Genomic DNA, 17,341 nt, shown 5'->3' with positions numbered 1-17,341 from the left:
ACAATGTGGTTGGTAGAAGTATATCTTGCTAAAACTGATTGATTTGAACATGGTACATTATATGATATGGAATCGGTGTTTAGAGGCAGCAAAGCGTGGTAACGAGTCGTTTGTTGCAGAACTGCTTGCTGCTGGTGTTTCAGTAAACGGTATGTATCGGATCTGGGATAGCTCAAAACATGATTCACAATGTATTATTTGGATTCCATGTAGTGTATTCATTTTCCAGGTTCATTGATGCGTTTTGTGTATTATACAATGTAGGACTTGACAGGGCTGGCAACACGCCAATTCATTGGGCATGTAGAGGCGGACATGCACAGATTGTATCTTATCTTTTAAAACAATCACCCACCATTAATGCTCAAAATAAGCTTGGTGATACTCCGCTACACCTTGCTGCATGGGGTAACATTTGATTGTATACTTTACACATGGCTTGCAAGCCATAATGAATATTGAGCTACATATCGCTAATTTGGTCATTGGATGTTTAATGAAATAGGCGGGCACTCTCAGGTCGTATACCTTTTGCTTGGTCATCCAGATGTGCGAGTCAATTTACGCAATAATGATGGAAGCACACCTCTAGATCTGGCAAAAAATGCAGAAATAGGAGCTGCACTACTTAATTTCACTGGTTGTAACGGTGCAGATGATCTCGCCGGGGACGGACTTGATGAGGAAGATGAAGAAGTTGAATAAATCTAGTTTCTACATAAATAATCAGGATTGTGCCAGTGAAACTAACAGTATATGCACAGAGTTTGATTAAGTTTTTCATTTCAATGATCTGATGATGTGGGTAATAAATTGCTGTTGCAGTTCCACTTTCCCCTTTAATAAAAGACATTCATGAGCTCCTAGTCCCTGCATTGAAGCATTTGAAAGCGTACGATACAATTCCAAGGTAATACTCTGCAACTTGGCTAAATGATCCGACTTAAAGTCTGACTCTTGATCGCGTGTGTGTGTAGGATGTTGAGATAGTGATGACGGCTTGGCATGTTCATTATTGGAAACAACAGCGGAGACTGATGTCATGGATGCTCCAAGTGGTTTAGAGTTTCCAAGAGCAGTTGATGGGTCTGTAGCCCATGCTTGAGTTGGACTTGATGTTGGAGAGTTGCGATGAACTGGGACTGGTGTGGTGCAATCTTCATTATGTGTTTGATCTGTGGTTTGTCGAGACTGAGAATTTGCAGATGGCTCTGTGGACAAACCCTGTGTATCGCCAATCGTACTCCTTTGCGTGTTTGTTGGCTGCAACGAAGACTTTAGTATAGACTCTATGAATTTTGAATGCTCTCTCATCACGCTTGGAAGTGGAATGCTCGGCTGAGTTGAGCTTTGTGAAGCAGATGAAATGAGTTGTGATGGCTTGGGCGTAGTAGTTACAGGATTAAAATGCAATGAATTTTTAGACTTTGACGAGGAGCTGTATCTATCATTGGACAAGGAAGGCTGTTTTGGATCTACATTTGGTACATCGTGTGGGTTTGAAATAACTCGAGTACCTGATAGTGGGCCATGTTGTTTATCTGAAGGGTATAGTCGAGGTTTATATGCACTAAATGCAGACTGGCTACGAGGAGATGGATGAGAAGACTGATGTTGATGGGAGTGATACTGATCGTTGCTGCTCAGATGACGGGCTGATGGTGGTTGCTGAGCAGGATGATGCGATTGATATCTATCCGATACGCGGTTGGTGCCAGTGGGAACGCCAGGCTGCAGAGAGGACGGCGCAAGATAAGCATGACTCTCTCTATACCCTCTTGAATGTTGCTGATAATAGGGGATCTCAGAGTGATGAGATTGAGCCGATGAAAGCGATTCCTGCGACCTCATACGTGAATAGGAACTAGCGTTGCTCAGCGGACGATGCGGAATAGTAGAATCTGCTTGGCGGTCCCCATAATAGACATTCGGCTGTCTAAGTGTGGTGTCTGTCGTCAATGGTGCTATTGAGCTTGCAATAGAAGATAGTGATGGTCTTCGATGGCCAGACACACCATTCACCATACTGCTTGAAGATGAGTACCTTTCTGGTGGTGGTTGGTAGGAGCTACGATATGCCGTATCATTACTATGTTCCAAAGTGCTGGGACTAGAGTAATTTGGTAGTGCATAGGATGGTGCTCCATTATAAATAGAACCTTGGCGAGCCATTGGCTCAGAAGGGTCATGAAGCGATGACATGCTCCTTCTGAGCTGCAGTTGATTTGAATCTATTGTTGCTGGCACTCCGTGGCGAGATGCGTATGAATGACTGGACTGATAAGGGTAGGATGGTCGAATAGATCCATAGGAATCAAACGGAGAATATCCAGATGCACCAGAGATGGACTGTGACTCTGATGGGGTCTGTGAATGGCTCATGGACAGTCAAAGTTGGATACTGCTGGTTCAAATTACAGCCGTATTCACGTAGAACGAAACACTTTATTTTGCAGTCTTGTTTTGCTTCCGAGTAAATAATGATTAAATGTTGCATTTTCTACCAGAAATCGACTATTTATTCAAATACAGTAACAATCATATAGTTTAAACACTATTGTTTTGAGCTGAAATGATCCTCGTTTGTCATAACCATACATCATACAATCACCAAGTTTAAACCCAGATCTATCCATTGTAGTCCATATATTGGATTGGCTGTTTTCAATCCAACTTTTGTGTTGTATTCCAAAAACTTGCAGACACGTTTGCGCTTTGGTTGAAAAACTCAATGATTGCATGTCCTGGGAATGCAATTATACATGTCGATCACCAAGAAAAAATTAAACTTTGTTGGGGAGTTTCATCTACGCGAGTATGGTTGTAATTGCAACCGCGCAGAATTCAAGACTCCATTTCAATATACTTGATCAGTATGTAACTAGAATTTGTAACAACATACATTATAGTCATTATAGTGACATGAACCAAGTCTTTATTTTGTTGAATAGTGGCATGTATTGCCCGACCCGAATACTCCAATCGTATTTTGGGTCTAATTCGAAAAAACATTGCTTTTAAACCTACCAGGTTAATTCCAACCTTTAATGTCTTATAAGGCAATACAAATAAGAATTTTTTCGCAAATATCCTTGTAGTCAGCAGAGGATCCTGCAACGCGCTTGAATCTAAGACCATGAAGGTTGTTCAGACGGGGAAGCTTGCATACCTCTATTTCAAACTTGCTGGCTTCCTTACTTGGACCTCCAGTTGCAGGCGCAGTCCATATACACTCTAATAAGTAGCGAGACTGTGCACGACTGGATATGCCATTTTTAGCACAGGCCTTGATGATTTCTGAAATAATTTCGTCGGGAGGTTTAGATGACGTGGTATTGGAGTTGAAGGTAAATCGTAGCGAACGAGGCTTGTCGGAATCTTCTCCGCTTGGCAATACTGCTGGGGTTGTGGATATTTGATCTGTAGGACCACTTGGTGATGCTGAACCAGGAGTTTCAGGTGAACGCTTCATTTGACCACGCAAAATACCTACAATAGTATTATGTCGCTTGCGTGTGTTGGTCGGATTCTGCGGTGTAGTGAATAAGGAAACATCAACTTCATCAGCTTGATCATCACTTGGAGCACTTGTACGCTCACCAGGAGGCTCTGAACTGACAGAGGTGGTTGGTGCTGACACAATACCCTGATCATGAGTGGGAATAGCTGCTGCTGCAGTCATGGGACGGACACTGCTAACTGCAGCAGTATCTTTACCTGCAGTAGTAGACTTATCACGAGTATGTGTTGTCGTATCTTTGGACAGTTTTTTTGATTGATCTTCTTCGCCATCTGGTCCCTTTGGCTCAGAATCTGCTCCAACCGTTGCGCGTCTACGACGGCTACTTGTAGTGGTTGTTGGTTTAGTTTGCTGAATTTGAACAGATGGTTCTACACCGGATGTGGCAGAGTTTTCTGGAATAGTAGAAACAGCTGGTAAAACACCATCCTCATCAATACGCATCATATTAGGTGCTTTGGCAGCATTAGGACTAGTGGACGACTCTTTTACTCTAGTGGGGAAAGCCATTTGAATGACATCGGTAGAATTCAAATCTGCTGCAATGGTATCACGGGCATTTTTTTCGTGATATAAAAGATAGTATACGGCAGCGATGTCGTCGTATACATTGTCTCGGAGTGCCTGAAGAACAGTGTCTCGACTCACCTTGTATTTTGCTTCTATAATCTTCACAATAGACTCATCCTCCTCAACCTTTTGAGAAAGATCGGTTGAAATTGGGGAATCACCATAGGATTCATTGATCCATGGATCATCAAGAAGCATCTCCAGACTTCCACGTTTGATAGGATCCCGAACAAGAAATTTGCGCAGCAGTTTCTCGCACACTGTAAATGTTAGCAATCCAGTTATAAAAGCAAAACATTTGTAAAGTAGCATGGTAAACATAATGACTTACAGTCAGACAAGTAAAAAGGAATACGATACTTTCCGCGACATACAGATTCTCGCATTTCTTGAAGATTTTTACCATCAAATGGAAGACATCCTGTAGTGAGAACGTACAAAATAACACCTAGACTCCAAATATCAACTTCTGGTCCAGTATACCGACGGCCTTGAAATAGCTCAGGTGCTGCGTATCTACAATCAATGGAATATTAAACAGGTTACAATGACTTTCATATAAAAATGTAATTTTTCAATATAAGCCAACTTACGGAGGTGATCCGCAAAACGTATCAAGTTTGGCATCGGGATCAAAGTAATTACTGAAACCAAAATCAGCAATCTTAATGTCGAGATTTGAATCCAATAAAAGGTTTTCCGCCTATACAATATTTCTCAAGGTCAGCAGATTTTTTCAAACATTTGAAACCTCATTGTTTAAAGAGTTGGAATAAATGCAATGTTGAAACGCTAACTGACCTTGAGATCTCGATGAATGACACGCTTTTTGTGGCAGTAGCTCACGGCAGAGAGAATCTGTCTAAATTTTGCACGAGCTTCTTTTTCCTTCATCTTTCCATGGACCACAAGGTAATCATAAAGTTCTCCACCAGAAGCGTATTCCATAACCAAAAACACGGTGCTTTTAGTTTCAATGACTTCATAGAGTTTGACAATATTGGGGTGATGGAGCAACTTCATAATGCGCACTTCGCGGTAAAGTTTTCCCAGCTTTTTTTCATCAAGTTGGGTTTTGTCAATAACTTTGATGGCAACCTGGTATAATTGATAGTATGCGGTTAGCTTAAAACTGTTAAAGGGAAAAGTAAAAATTGCAAAGCAGTGTTGTCAATATGGTCATGACAAAATGCCTAGTATAGACCGCAACAATGATTAAAATATACTCGGGGTTCATAAATTTAATAAATTACTCGTAAAAGAGCGTATACCATCGTGGATATTTTGTAAATGGTAAATCATAATTTTACAGCTGTATTCGCGTAAAATGGAACACTAATAGAGGTGCCAAATATACAATAAATAGCCAGTCCCATGACATGACTGATGCCAAATTTACTGAACATTGTGCTTTTTGAAATTTTTGACAAGTTCAATTTTTTCTTGGTGATCGGCATATATAATTGCATTCCCAGGACATGCAATCATTGAGTTTTTCAACCAAAGCGCAAACGTGTCTGTAAGTTTTTGGAATACAACACAAAAGTTGGATTGAAAACAGCCAATCCAATATATGGACTGCAATGGATAGACCTGGGTTTAAACTTGGTGATTATATGATGTATGGCTATGACAAACGAGGATCATTTCAGCTCAAAAAAATAGTGTTTAAACTATATGATGGGCACTGTATTTGAAAAAAAGGAGAATTGAGAATGTCTATTAAAGAAGCAACGTAGTCAATTTGCAGTAGAAAGACGGAAAGATTTAACCATTGTCTATTTCAAAGCAAAATAGAGGCTCTGTCCATAAGATAAATACAGAAAGGTGTTTCATTTTACGTGAATACAGCTGTAAATGAAAGTAAATTGGCATTTATAGACCAACAGTATTTTATAGATGTTGGGTGTAAAAGACGGTGTGATCGTCCATTCAGTAGATACCCATTAGTAAGTATCACAGTCAAAAATGAATAATGGATACTGCTCAATTAAGGGATTATTCGAGTAGACAAGCCACATTTACTGAATAATAAATGGTCAACCATACAAAAACCAACCTCGCAATTCGTGAGCCTGTGTGTAGCAAGCTTGACTTTTGCAAAGTTACCTTCGCCTACTGTTTTTTGAAAAACATAGTTTCCTATGCCAGGTAATGCAATGTCTGGATTGCTTGTATCATCCTTGTCTCTACGTGTGCGTGACGAAGGTTTAGATGCTGGTGCTGAGGCAGCAGCTGAAGTACTCATTTCCACGAAATACAGTTATAAACGATAGTGTCTATATATGTCGTGTAACAGATTTGCTATAAAGTAATATTTAGCTAGATATATCTGCTGATATGTAATCAAGGAAGATGTGTTTGAGTAAAAAAGGTTATTTGTCGAAAAAAGGGTCATAAGCCATTATTCAAAGGTAAATGACGCGAAAATCATCATTTTTGGACGAGAAAAGCGATTGATCCAAAGCATGTTATGTTAATAAAGCAACACATATGAATGGCAAAGTCTAAACTATCCATGTGAATTTTTTTTATTTGTAGCAATCGGTCCCAACCAGGCGACATGAGTTTAAATGTCATGAATTGTAAAATAAATCCACCCTTGTGTATTTAGTTTTCGACCAGATATCAAAATAAAAAGCGCTTTGATCCAAATGCCATCCATAAATAGATATAAGCTGCCAGATTCGAGACAACACCCAGCCACTGTATTTACTGATTAGACTCAGTTGCAGCAATCGCTGTTTGAATTCCGAAAATAAAGACTAAACAGCCAAAAATGCCTGATGGAATCGTGTTTATATCTGCAGAAAGCCATGATTCCATCAAAGCATGCAAAATTCTGTAAATAAAATTGAATGAAATCTGCAAACTTTAGCTGTCTTCAAACACATCAACCATGGCCACTTTACTATCTGCTTCTGCATCCCCTTCTACAACCCATTCTGTCCCTATTCAACCACCAGAACTTAAGCCTAGGTAATGCTCTACGACTTTTGCATTGTTCTTTTACTGCACTATAGTGTGACTATAGATTTAGATATCAATAAGCCGCTATGCTGCATTTTAATCAGCCAGTTGCCATTTTTGGGTATATTATTGCAGTCAAGGGTCATGAAAGACTAGGGTTATTGATATTTTCTATTTTCAGTCCTATCCAATATATATTTTTGCAATGGTCCTGGCATTGGGTTTTAGTCTAGGAATAATATGCTTCTACGTTTAACCTTTTACTGACTTGTTATCCTGTCTTGCATAGATGGTTTCGGGCAATAGACATTCCAATAAGAGATGACACTCCTTTCAAGTATCAACCAGTCGGATATGTGGCTAAGCCAGCATCACAATGGTAAACGTTATTTATCTGGTTATTCTGTGAACTGAGCTTTTGTACTGTTGGTTTGATTAGCGATCGCATTTTGCACTTGAAATAGTCGGGTTATTCTTGACTATACATGAACATTACATCTTTTTGAATTGATTGTTATTCAGTGTACAAAAAACTAACTACAGTATCGTTGGGATTCTCTAATGTGCCCATTCAAGGGAACCACTTTCCATGCATGACTCCAATGCCATTGAAGGAATCTATCAAAAACTAGTCAAGAAATCTATTGGAGGCACACGCAATATGAATGGACTTTCTCCTGTTCGTCAAAAAGAGCGTATCACACCCAAAAAAGACAACTGCATTATTGGGGGAGAGGATAATCTGTATGAGATTGACGTTGAAAATTTAGAAATCTACCCAGGCAAGTTGTATGGCTTTATAGATGTATTTGTTTTTGAGTGATATGCACTGGAATGCAACTACAGTTGCTTATACTGGTATATGTATCAGTGTTTTGGTCAGGACCAACATATGAAATTCGTCGTGGTACCTGGTTTGCTCCAACAGGAGCTGGATCTTCATACCAACCTTGTGATGAAAATTTATCCCGGCAGTTGGAAGACGGATATAGGTATTTGAACAAGATCTAGCTTACTAAATGGCTTGATTTAAACTAGTTGGGTTTTTGCACAGGGCAGCCAATAGATTTTTAATCTATTTTATATAGGAAATACATTCCATGGGTGCCTGCGGGAGCATCTAATATACCTACAGTTCCTACTTCACTATCATCTACTGAGGATGCTTCTATTTTGTCCAACAAGCCAGAAACCGTATGTGTAAATATGCCTTTCTAATTTCAATGTAAATTATAACACGCATTAAACAAATATGCTATTAAAGCAGAGATGGGCTCTTTTTGGGCCATACATGAATCAATATGTTGTATATGCAAGTTCTACATCGGCATGGCTTCAATCCGATATGCTTACAAGCAAGCTTACTAGAGCAGTGACCAACAGTTCTGGAATGAAATTGGTTCGTAGTTGGAGCGAGGTTTGCAAACTCACTGCTAAAAGTCGATTGGCCAATACAGCTCGAACAATTAGGCGAGGAAGCAAGGCAGATTTAAACCAGCAAGCTCCTGCCACTTCCACAGATGGAAAATCTATTCCAGACTTAGTGCCGACAAAGGCGTCTGAGCAAATACCAACGGAAGAGGATTTAGAGGAAGAAACATATACTGAGCGCCAAGTGGATCATCTTGTTTTTGTTATTCATGGGTATGTATGTTTTTGATATCTTAAACGTAAGCTTGGTATTAAATTTTGTTTTTTATTATATAGAATTGGACAAAAGCTTAGCGAAAGAGTTGATGCCGTAAACTTCCCTCATGGTAACTAGACTGATTTTGACATTTGACATATATTAGTTTTCTGATGGCTTGCACGATTGATATTGTGGGTAGATTGTGATATCCTTAGAAAAGCAATCAAGGCTTCTGCCAAGCAGTTTCACGATCAGATAGCTGTTCTCAAAAATCAAGATCCAAAGATAATTCCCGCAGGAAGCGGTGTTCAAGTTCTTCCTATCCAATGGCGACAAAACATTGATTTTAGCATGCGAAAACCGGAAGGCGAGACACCAGGAGATGAAGCAGAATTGACACTTGATGATATTACTTTGGATGGTATACCAAGTATTCGAATGCTTGTTTCGGATGTTATTATTGATGGTACGTTCAACAAACAGATGATATGTAGGCAGTGTACAGTTTATTTGAAACATGTAGCTTATGCTTTGAAATCACTAGTTTTGATGTATCTTACTCCCAAATACAGGCAAGAGATGATTCGGCAAGTTACCACAGAGTTGAATCGTGTATATCACAAGTATTTAGAAAGAAATCCTACGTTTTCTGGGGAAATATCACTGTATGGTCATTCGCTTGGAAGCATTTTGGCATACGATATCATGAGCCATCAACACATGTCTAGGCCGCTTGATGGTAAAGATGATAAAGCTCCCAAACACGAGGTTGATCTTAGCGATCTTTTAGCCAAAACAGTGCAGAATGGTCGCATTTCTGGCTTGATAGAATCAGTGGATACGCTGGAGTACGAGCCTCTAGATTTTCGTGTGAATGCATTGTTTGGTTAGTTTTGGGATTGTATGTTTTCCAACATTTCCAACTTTTACTTAGCTTTTTATCGTTTTGTTTTAATTTTTACTTGCAGCATTGGGATCACCAATCGGAGTGTTTTTACTATTGCGTGGAAATCATATTGGTGCATTTGAGGGTGCTGAAACGTCACTGGCAGATCCTCGATGTTCGCGACCAGACGTCAAATCCCTCTACAACATTTTTCATCCATATGATCCGGTTGCTCATAGGATTGAACCGCTTGTCATAAAGTCTATGTCCTACCTCAAACCTGTTTCTATTCCATATACCAAGGGTGGCATCACGGTATGGTGTTTATAATTAATCGGCGTGGACTTGTTACAAAACTAAATAGAACTTGGATTGATTTAAATATTTAGGAGACAATCTATGGTATTCAAGATCTTGGAACCGGTATTGTGGAGCGCGGTCGAAACATTATTGAGTCGGTTCGTATGGGACTGTTTACTAGGTTTTCCACAACAGCTGAGATGGTGAACCAAGCAGGCCGTGCAATTAACATGGTTGGATTTTCGCCAAGTGCATCACAGAGCCAAATGGTAGAAGTACCAGTGCCAGTAACGACTGGAACGGCTCATGTTCCTGATGCGGGGAGTTTAGCACAACAGTCACAACCCATCCGAGACAATGCTAATCCATTGTCACTAGATGAAAAACCATCTCAAAAGTTTGAAATGACAACTCCTCAGCGAGCCTCGAATACTAATTTGAAAGGTGCTGCTTTGTCAGCATCTGAGCGTACCACAGCGCTTTCACCCCAAAGAATTGCCGAGCGGGTTAGTAATGCAACGAAAGCAGCAGCACAAAATGCAGATTTACGCTTATTGAACCCAAGTGGTAGACTCGATTATACTCTTCAAGAAGGTGTATTAGAGAATCCATACTTGTCATCTCTTGGTGTACACATGAGTTACTGGGATGATACAGACTGTTCCATGTTTATCTTAAAGGAGCTTTATGGCATTCCTTCTATACCGATTCCTAGAACCAATCCTTCTGAATCTGCATCAGTTGCCCCAACTGAAACCAAATGAAGCTGATTTTATAAACTAAAAGCAGATAGTTTTTTGGATTCCAGTTTTGTTATACGCATGCCACAATCTACCGACCATCCACATGCTTTTATTTAAACTTTTATACCGTGACATCAAGTTTACTTGTTTCATCGTCAACTTATACTACACCGTTGTGCTGATACAGCATCAATTGAACCACCTTTGGCCGCAATATGAATAAATCAAATCAGTGATAGTTGCTGTTAAAAACACTCATTATACTTTAGATGATCTAGTGTTTTAAATCATCAACCAACAGCATAGATTTAACCAACAATAATCTCAATATTTTATCAATTGATGTATTTGAAAAGCTGTTATTGGCTACGATCATTACCATTTAGCATTTCATTTTACGTGAATACGGCTGTAAGCATACCAACTCAATATGATTTGTCTTTTTGATTAATGCTTCAAATTGACATTCAATTTACTTTGAATATCTCTGTAAAATCAAATCTCTGAAAAAAGTGTTAGTCTTTGTAACTGTATAGTGTGAGGATATTTTAAGCATAATTTAATCACCTGTATTGAGATGCATAGGGTGGTAAATGTGGAATTGGATGTGATTGCGGTTCTTCTAACTGTTCATGTAGTGTTTGTTTGGGCTGAGTTGATAGCTTTGATCTGGTGAATCTTTGTGCTTCCATGCGACATAAAAACTCGTGTTCGGTTTGTGTAACATCCTTGCCATCAATTGATCCTTGAAAATAGAAAACCATAATAAAACATTGATAATCTACAAACAGCATCATTCAATTTAATATTTTCATAACTTTAGTATACAGTACTTACTTAGCATTGAATTTGCAAGGATCAGTTTTTGTCGTAAATATCTATCGCGAATTAGATTATTGGCAATCTGCAACGAGCTCAACGACTTGCAACGTTCTACCAGTATTTCCAGCTCCTATTGAGTTCAGGACAAAAATCATTATATATTTAATTGAAAATGTATACAAGACAGACATTGGTGAACATTGTATTATTTTCTCGAATCTAGCTTTATAAATCATACATCGGTGTCTTGAATAACGTTTCCTCGTAAATCTAAATTTTGTAAATTGTTCAATACACCCAAACAAGACACATTGGCCATGTTATTACATGTAGCTGTCAATGTTGTCAGGGATGTCTTGTCACAGTTGTATACAAGTCAGTAAATTTTTGTTAAATGATCAATCAAAAAATATCTTTATCCGTGTTAACTATCTATAGGACTGGGTGAATTATGAGGCGTGGTAACTTACGGATAAACCAGCAAGTGTGTCCAAATCAAACTCGACAGCTTCATCTTTGTTCAAGATCTGCTTATCAACATATAGGGTCTGTAGATTAGGCAGGTTATGCAGCCCGCTGATGATTTTGATTTTGTTTCCACTGATATTCAAGACTGAGAGCTTATAAAGGCCGGTTTCAAGACCAGAGATTGATGAAATATTGTTGTTTTGAAGATAAAGCCTAGTCAGATTGTGACAATTTTCTAACCCTTGAATGACTTGAATTTTGTTATCGTAAAGAAATAAAACGGTGAGGTTGTTGCTAGAAACCGATATTCCACTCTATGGTATTTCAACAAGATGGAGCAGTTTAAATTATTTGCTGTATTATTCCATGTCAGAGATTTGAATGAGTAGCTTACCATATCAACAATACCTCGACCAACAACAGATACATGAGAAATACGAGAAAGATAAGTGCATATTAACTCGTTTTTATTTCTCTTTGCAGTTGAGCCAGCAGCTACGATATCTGCAGTGAGTTTCATGAAGTAAAGGTGAGCATCGCGTAGAAATGAATTCGGTTTCTCGATACGACGCGTTGCGGCTGTTCATTCAAGGCTGTTTCTTGGCAGCAAATGTCCATCTCGACTGAACATCATGGATTCACTAGAGTGGTTACATTGTAACAGGTAGAATCTGTTTACTCCTGATTCTCTAACCTGAATGTTGTTGTGGGTTTCTGACTGATAAACTCTCTACCTCATGTCATAGATGTGCTGCCATCAATCATTCCTGGCAAAATGATGTTGTCTCCCAGCCATTTCAAGTCGGTGAATGTGGTCATATCTCTTGTCTAGCTTGTGCATCTAAAACAAATCCATTGCCACAACTCTTTGATCAATCGAAACAAGGCAGTAATGGTCATAGCCGCTCCCATCTACAGAGACATCAAATGTCTTTAGATTCATCAATATGTCCAGTGTGTGAACAGCATGTAAAGATGGTTCAACTGGATCAGCAGGTAGCTTATGCAAACATTCGGATCCAAGTGGATACGATCGCTGAATTACTTCAACTCTATTCCATAACATATGCTTTTATTATATCTGATGTGTTGTAATTTCAACGACTAGATGCCAGAAGATGTCCAAAAGGCATTCATTTCTATTCACTCTGTGATTGAGGATGCTGTGCAAACAATACGGTTTCAGTCCGAAAACTCGCTGGCATTGATCCGAGCACTCAAACAGTCTAATCAGTTTCTTACCAAAAAAGCTATCGAGTATCAGCATAAATACCGAGAAATAGCAAGGTGCATTATTATATGAATAGATTGAATGCTTTTTATTGAAAATAGACTGATTTCAGCTTAATTAAACTTTGTTTTTATAGACAGCTCTCACAGGCCACATTAGAAATCCAGCAGATGAGGCAACTACTGCAAAAAACCCGGCCACCACAGAGCACATACACATCCAATCCTATTGCGCACCGTCCAGCAACAGCATCTTCATCAAAATCACCAATCAGTAGTCGGCTAAGTTTAAAACCAGACTCCAGATCATCTGGACTAAACACTATTCAACCTTTAGCAATGAACCCAAACACATTTGAAGCAGCCGCGGCTGAAGAAAAGCTAGCTCAACAGCACAAGAATCGTCAGCAAATGACTCGACAGTACTATGCTGCTGCATCTACTCCTCACTTTCAACCATCCAGGGTAATTCAACGACCATCCACTGGTGTCATGCGTGTCACTATGCCTCGCCCTACTTCATCAAGATCTACTATAGAGCACACTCTAGAAGATCAAATGAATAGAAAGAACCGGGTACTTGCACCGTCCAAATCCATGTCTTCATTTTCTCAATTGCGATTCATGAAAAAATAGTGTCTGGATACTTGTTTGATGAATCAAATCATCAAAAGCATATTAATCAAAGTAGCGGGCTTATCAACAATAAACTATTCATTGAAATGTATACCGTGAATTGAAATTTATTCCAGTTGGAGTAAACATTCATCAAATAAGCCAGCCATAAATCACCTAAAAGGCTCTGATAAATATACAACACATTTACAAAAAAACAGCTGTTGCTCTGCAGTCCTCAATACCATCCATTACTATACAAAATAGATTAAAAGACATTTGAAAGTAGTGTTTATAAGGAAATATCCAATGATTTACAAGTCTCTAAATGAGACCAAACTGATATAATGATTTCTGAACAGATCAGTGCGATTCTGCTGCAGCTGCAAATGAACTTCCACGTGCAACCATACTCTCAACATTACGGTTCGAAAACCCAGACACTAAATTCGACTGTGTCTCGGGTACGCACTCCATACTGTTTTCATTCGCATGGCAAGTTGACAAGGGTGATGCAGATGGAGAATCTGACTCTACCGTTTCTGATGATAAAACGCTACCCAGCATCATGTCCGTAGCAGATTCAGATGCAAGAAGTATCGGTGGTGCAGAAAGTGTAGAGTCTGCGGATTGAGTCGGAAACAATTGAGTGGATGAAAGAGTAGGTTTGATACGTTTTTTAGAGGGTTGGGTCGAGTTTGCCTTGGGTCTTCCTAAAGTAGATCGTGGTGCTGACCCTAAAGCATGAGTAGTGTTTGCCCGACCTTCTCGATTAACGCGGCCTCCGCGACTGCCACGACCACCACGGGTTCCTCGTCCACGACCTACAGTATTGACTGCTCCCACACCAGCTGGATGTGCTGAAACCACGCCGCCAAGTAGCTCAGTAGCAGTTAGTATCATTGGAGATTTCGTGTTGATAGATAATGATTTCTCGCCAGTAGAGCCAGACAAAGGATCAGTGATTTTAAGTGGTCGCTTTACTGTTCGAATGGAATGGAGTAACTGAGGTTCTGGGTGATATTCGGTCAATTTTGCCAGCTTCAATACTTTTTCAGAAGGCATTGCATTCACTACACCGTTACCATCGCTATGCATGTTACAAGTCACTGAAGGATCTGGTTTGGATTCAACGAGTGTTGGTATGACTTGGGGTTTAATCACCATTTGTGAGGATGCATTCATTAACCTAGGAAGAGTTAGTTTGTGAGCAGATTCTCGGATGGAAAGAGGTGCTTTAGGTACAGCACCACTTGTGTTATTAGGAAATGTTCCAGAATCAATGGTGGCCATATAATCCATAATAAACTGCTCAGTGGTTTTAAGATCCACCATAAGCTGTTGCGGTTTGGGTGCTACATTCACTCCATTCATATCAGACAATTCTGTCGATACCGTACTTTTAATACCACCAGCGGTACTATGGATTGCTTTGCCATCACCACATATGGATTTACCCGATGCAACTAATGTGCGTTTACGACTACGTGGAGGTTTAACTTTTGGCACCGATTGAGATAAAAGAACAGTCGGTCCTTCATTTGGTAGAATTTCGACAGATGAACGTCGTGGTACTTGAATATTCTTTGTACGCGGACGTCCAAGTGTTTTGGTTCTAACTTCTTTGGGTTTTTTGGGAGTTTGGGATTGTTTGGAAATGTCACTTGAAGATGCGGTCACAGATTTTGGCTTGATAGTATTCTCGACCGGAACGTAATTTCCTGGCAGCAAGGGCAAGCTCGATAGTTCTGTAGTAGATGCATCCATCATAATAGGGGATACGGAAGAGAAAAGGGAAGATGGGCACTGTAATCCGGTACTTGGCAAATCAAAATGGACCAATGGCGGTGTGATTGAAACCTCCATATCATTGTTCATATTTCCTAAATTTGGCAACAACGATGCATCACAAAATGCGGGCGATTGAATTGGCATTGAACATAACTGAAAAGCATCTGTGGGTTGAAAAAGACAGTTCAAATCAGTATGTATAGATCCAAATGCCATGTTTTCAAACGAATTTTGTGCAATGGGTATGGGTGGCATAGTGGTAATATTGAGATTGTGCAGACTGGCTTCAGTGCTAGGTAATGTTACATTGGCTCTACTCTGTGATGGAAAAAGTCCAATTTCGCGAAGAAACTCTTCTACAGCCGGATCATTCGACGGTGACGGCCTATTTACAGGTTTCATCTGGCATCCAACTTCAAAGAAACTAGGTGGCTGTTGAGCTGTAGAGTTTGTTTGCTGAGCAAGTCCTAGTCGTGAGATTTCGTTAAAGTCGATCTGGGCGGGGAAAAACTCGGTACCATATATATTATGTACAGTATCTGCCATTGCTGGCACAATATTCGATGGCAGTTGAGATAGGACTGTGGCAGATGTTGATGGATTTGTGTAGGCTAGATCTTCTTTAGGTGAGCCAAACAACCACGAAATGTTTTCGACTACTTGATTGTCATTGCCTGCACTATTGGTGTGAAAAGAGTTATTGATATTGCCAGTAGAAAACACGCCAGTGTTCCTGGGTGTATGATAGGACTCATTCGTATCTGTCTTGAATGTGATGGGAATGTCGAGTGCATCAAAACCAGACGGTTTGATTGATCCATGAATGGAGTCGGTGATTCCTCCAATTTTGTTTGTGTCCTTTCTCTGAGCAATATCTTTAAACTGCGATTCAGATCCCCAAGAGGAGTATACATCCTTCCAAGGAATACTATATCCCAAATCAAACTTTCCCTCTCTTGCCCACTTGGCTTGAAGAATGATGATCTGAAAGCATGAAAATTCAGGAAGAAAATGTTTTGTTCCTGCTAGCTGTAAAAGCCGCTCCATAGCCTGCGTAATAATTCTGTTTTGAGGTATTTGCATAGAGTGGATAATGGCTCCTAGGGCTTCTAGCTCACATATGTCCGACTTGAGACGCGAATATGAGTTTGGAAATGACGAGTCAATCATTGTTGAAATGGAGGGTTTGATGTAGATGGTTGATACAAGAGTGTCCTATGGAATAAACCTGGTACGATGAATACTTTTTACAAACGCTGGTAATGTGTCGTTTGTTTGCAAGTCAGTTTAAAATCGGGCAATATATCCTGACTAACGTACGATTGTAGTATTGTCGAATCAGGTAGAATTACGCTCGATGGTAGCTGAGAATGCGTTTTGATGCGTGTATTTTGGGTTATAACGTATCAAACCAATATCTAATTTATGAGAGCATTATTTAAATAAAGCATCAAAAATGTCAAAAGACTGCCGTATGATGAATAAGCACCGGTTCAATTTTATAATGGATATAAGCTAAATTCCGCTGCAATCAACAAAACTGTTTATACCTATTATCTTTGGTTGCAGTAAGTGAGCGTATCCAATGCAGTATAAAGATATGCAACAAAAGTCAAGAAAGGGCGACATCACGGTGTATTCTATTATTATTTTAAACTCTACACTTTGAATTTGTTATTTGTTATACTATTGTTTGTAAGCCTATCTGGTGACTCTGGGCCAACACTGCTTATATCGCGCTCCACAAACGCGACCATTGTTTAACGAGCCCCGCAATGATTAAACTGCATCAAGTG

The 17,341-nt window shown here is 39.6% G+C and overlaps 7 protein-coding genes across 7 annotated transcripts; 2 read left to right on the top strand and 5 right to left on the bottom strand.

The window, feature by feature from the left end:
- Window positions 1–766: 766 nt before the first annotated feature.
- Window positions 767–2,382, bottom strand: BATDEDRAFT_86888 (uncharacterized protein; the record flags this gene model as incomplete). The annotated part of the gene is made up of 1 exon (XM_006677485.1): window positions 767–2,382. The coding sequence occupies one exon, from the start codon at window positions 2,380–2,382 to the stop codon at window positions 781–783; it is 1,602 nt and encodes a 533-aa protein (XP_006677548.1). The 3' UTR covers window positions 767–780.
- A 691-nt stretch (window positions 2,383–3,073) lies between these two features.
- BATDEDRAFT_7005 (uncharacterized protein) lies at window positions 3,074–3,394 on the bottom strand (the record flags this gene model as incomplete). Its single annotated transcript, XM_006677041.1, has 1 exon — window positions 3,074–3,394. A coding segment is annotated over one exon (321 nt), but the record flags the coding sequence as incomplete, so codon positions are not given.
- An 858-nt stretch (window positions 3,395–4,252) lies between these two features.
- BATDEDRAFT_10042 (uncharacterized protein) lies at window positions 4,253–6,338 on the bottom strand (the record flags this gene model as incomplete). Its single annotated transcript, XM_006677072.1, has 5 exons — window positions 4,253–4,350; window positions 4,422–4,606; window positions 4,684–4,793; window positions 4,892–5,188; window positions 6,150–6,338. Coding segments are annotated over 5 exons (879 nt in total), but the record flags the coding sequence as incomplete, so codon positions are not given.
- Window positions 6,339–6,989: 651 nt separating this feature from the next.
- Window positions 6,990–10,657, top strand: BATDEDRAFT_34604 (uncharacterized protein; the record flags this gene model as incomplete). Its single annotated transcript, XM_006677360.1, has 11 exons — window positions 6,990–7,069; window positions 7,350–7,439; window positions 7,637–7,865; window positions 7,907–8,052; window positions 8,149–8,254; window positions 8,328–8,704; window positions 8,768–8,817; window positions 8,890–9,156; window positions 9,235–9,576; window positions 9,659–9,891; window positions 9,966–10,657. 11 exons carry the CDS (start codon window positions 6,990–6,992, stop codon window positions 10,638–10,640), a joined length of 2,595 nt encoding a protein of 864 aa, XP_006677423.1. The 3' UTR covers window positions 10,641–10,657.
- Window positions 10,658–11,182: 525 nt separating this feature from the next.
- BATDEDRAFT_23483 (uncharacterized protein) lies at window positions 11,183–12,429 on the bottom strand (the record flags this gene model as incomplete). Its single annotated transcript, XM_006677232.1, has 4 exons — window positions 11,183–11,364; window positions 11,457–11,571; window positions 11,912–12,223; window positions 12,304–12,429. The coding sequence occupies 4 exons, from the start codon at window positions 12,427–12,429 to the stop codon at window positions 11,183–11,185; spliced, it is 735 nt and encodes a 244-aa protein (XP_006677295.1).
- A 407-nt stretch (window positions 12,430–12,836) lies between these two features.
- BATDEDRAFT_34603 (uncharacterized protein) lies at window positions 12,837–13,882 on the top strand (the record flags this gene model as incomplete). The annotated part of the gene is made up of 3 exons (XM_006677359.1): window positions 12,837–12,905; window positions 13,018–13,196; window positions 13,277–13,882. The coding sequence occupies 3 exons, from the start codon at window positions 12,837–12,839 to the stop codon at window positions 13,773–13,775; spliced, it is 747 nt and encodes a 248-aa protein (XP_006677422.1). The 3' UTR covers window positions 13,776–13,882.
- Window positions 13,883–14,117: 235 nt separating this feature from the next.
- BATDEDRAFT_34602 (uncharacterized protein) lies at window positions 14,118–17,144 on the bottom strand (the record flags this gene model as incomplete). The annotated part of the gene is made up of 2 exons (XM_006677358.1): window positions 17,096–17,144; window positions 14,118–16,963 (listed from the first exon to the last, which is right to left on the bottom strand). The coding sequence occupies exon 2, from the start codon at window positions 16,713–16,715 to the stop codon at window positions 14,118–14,120; it is 2,598 nt and encodes an 865-aa protein (XP_006677421.1). The 5' UTR covers window positions 16,716–16,963; window positions 17,096–17,144.
- Window positions 17,145–17,341: the final 197 nt, after the last annotated feature.

This window comes from Batrachochytrium dendrobatidis (assembly GCF_000203795.2).
Source record: "Batrachochytrium dendrobatidis JAM81 unplaced genomic scaffold BATDEscaffold_3, whole genome shotgun sequence".
NCBI lineage: Eukaryota > Fungi > Chytridiomycota > Chytridiomycetes > Rhizophydiales > Batrachochytrium > Batrachochytrium dendrobatidis.
This window is presented reverse-complemented; position numbering and strand designations above follow the sequence as displayed.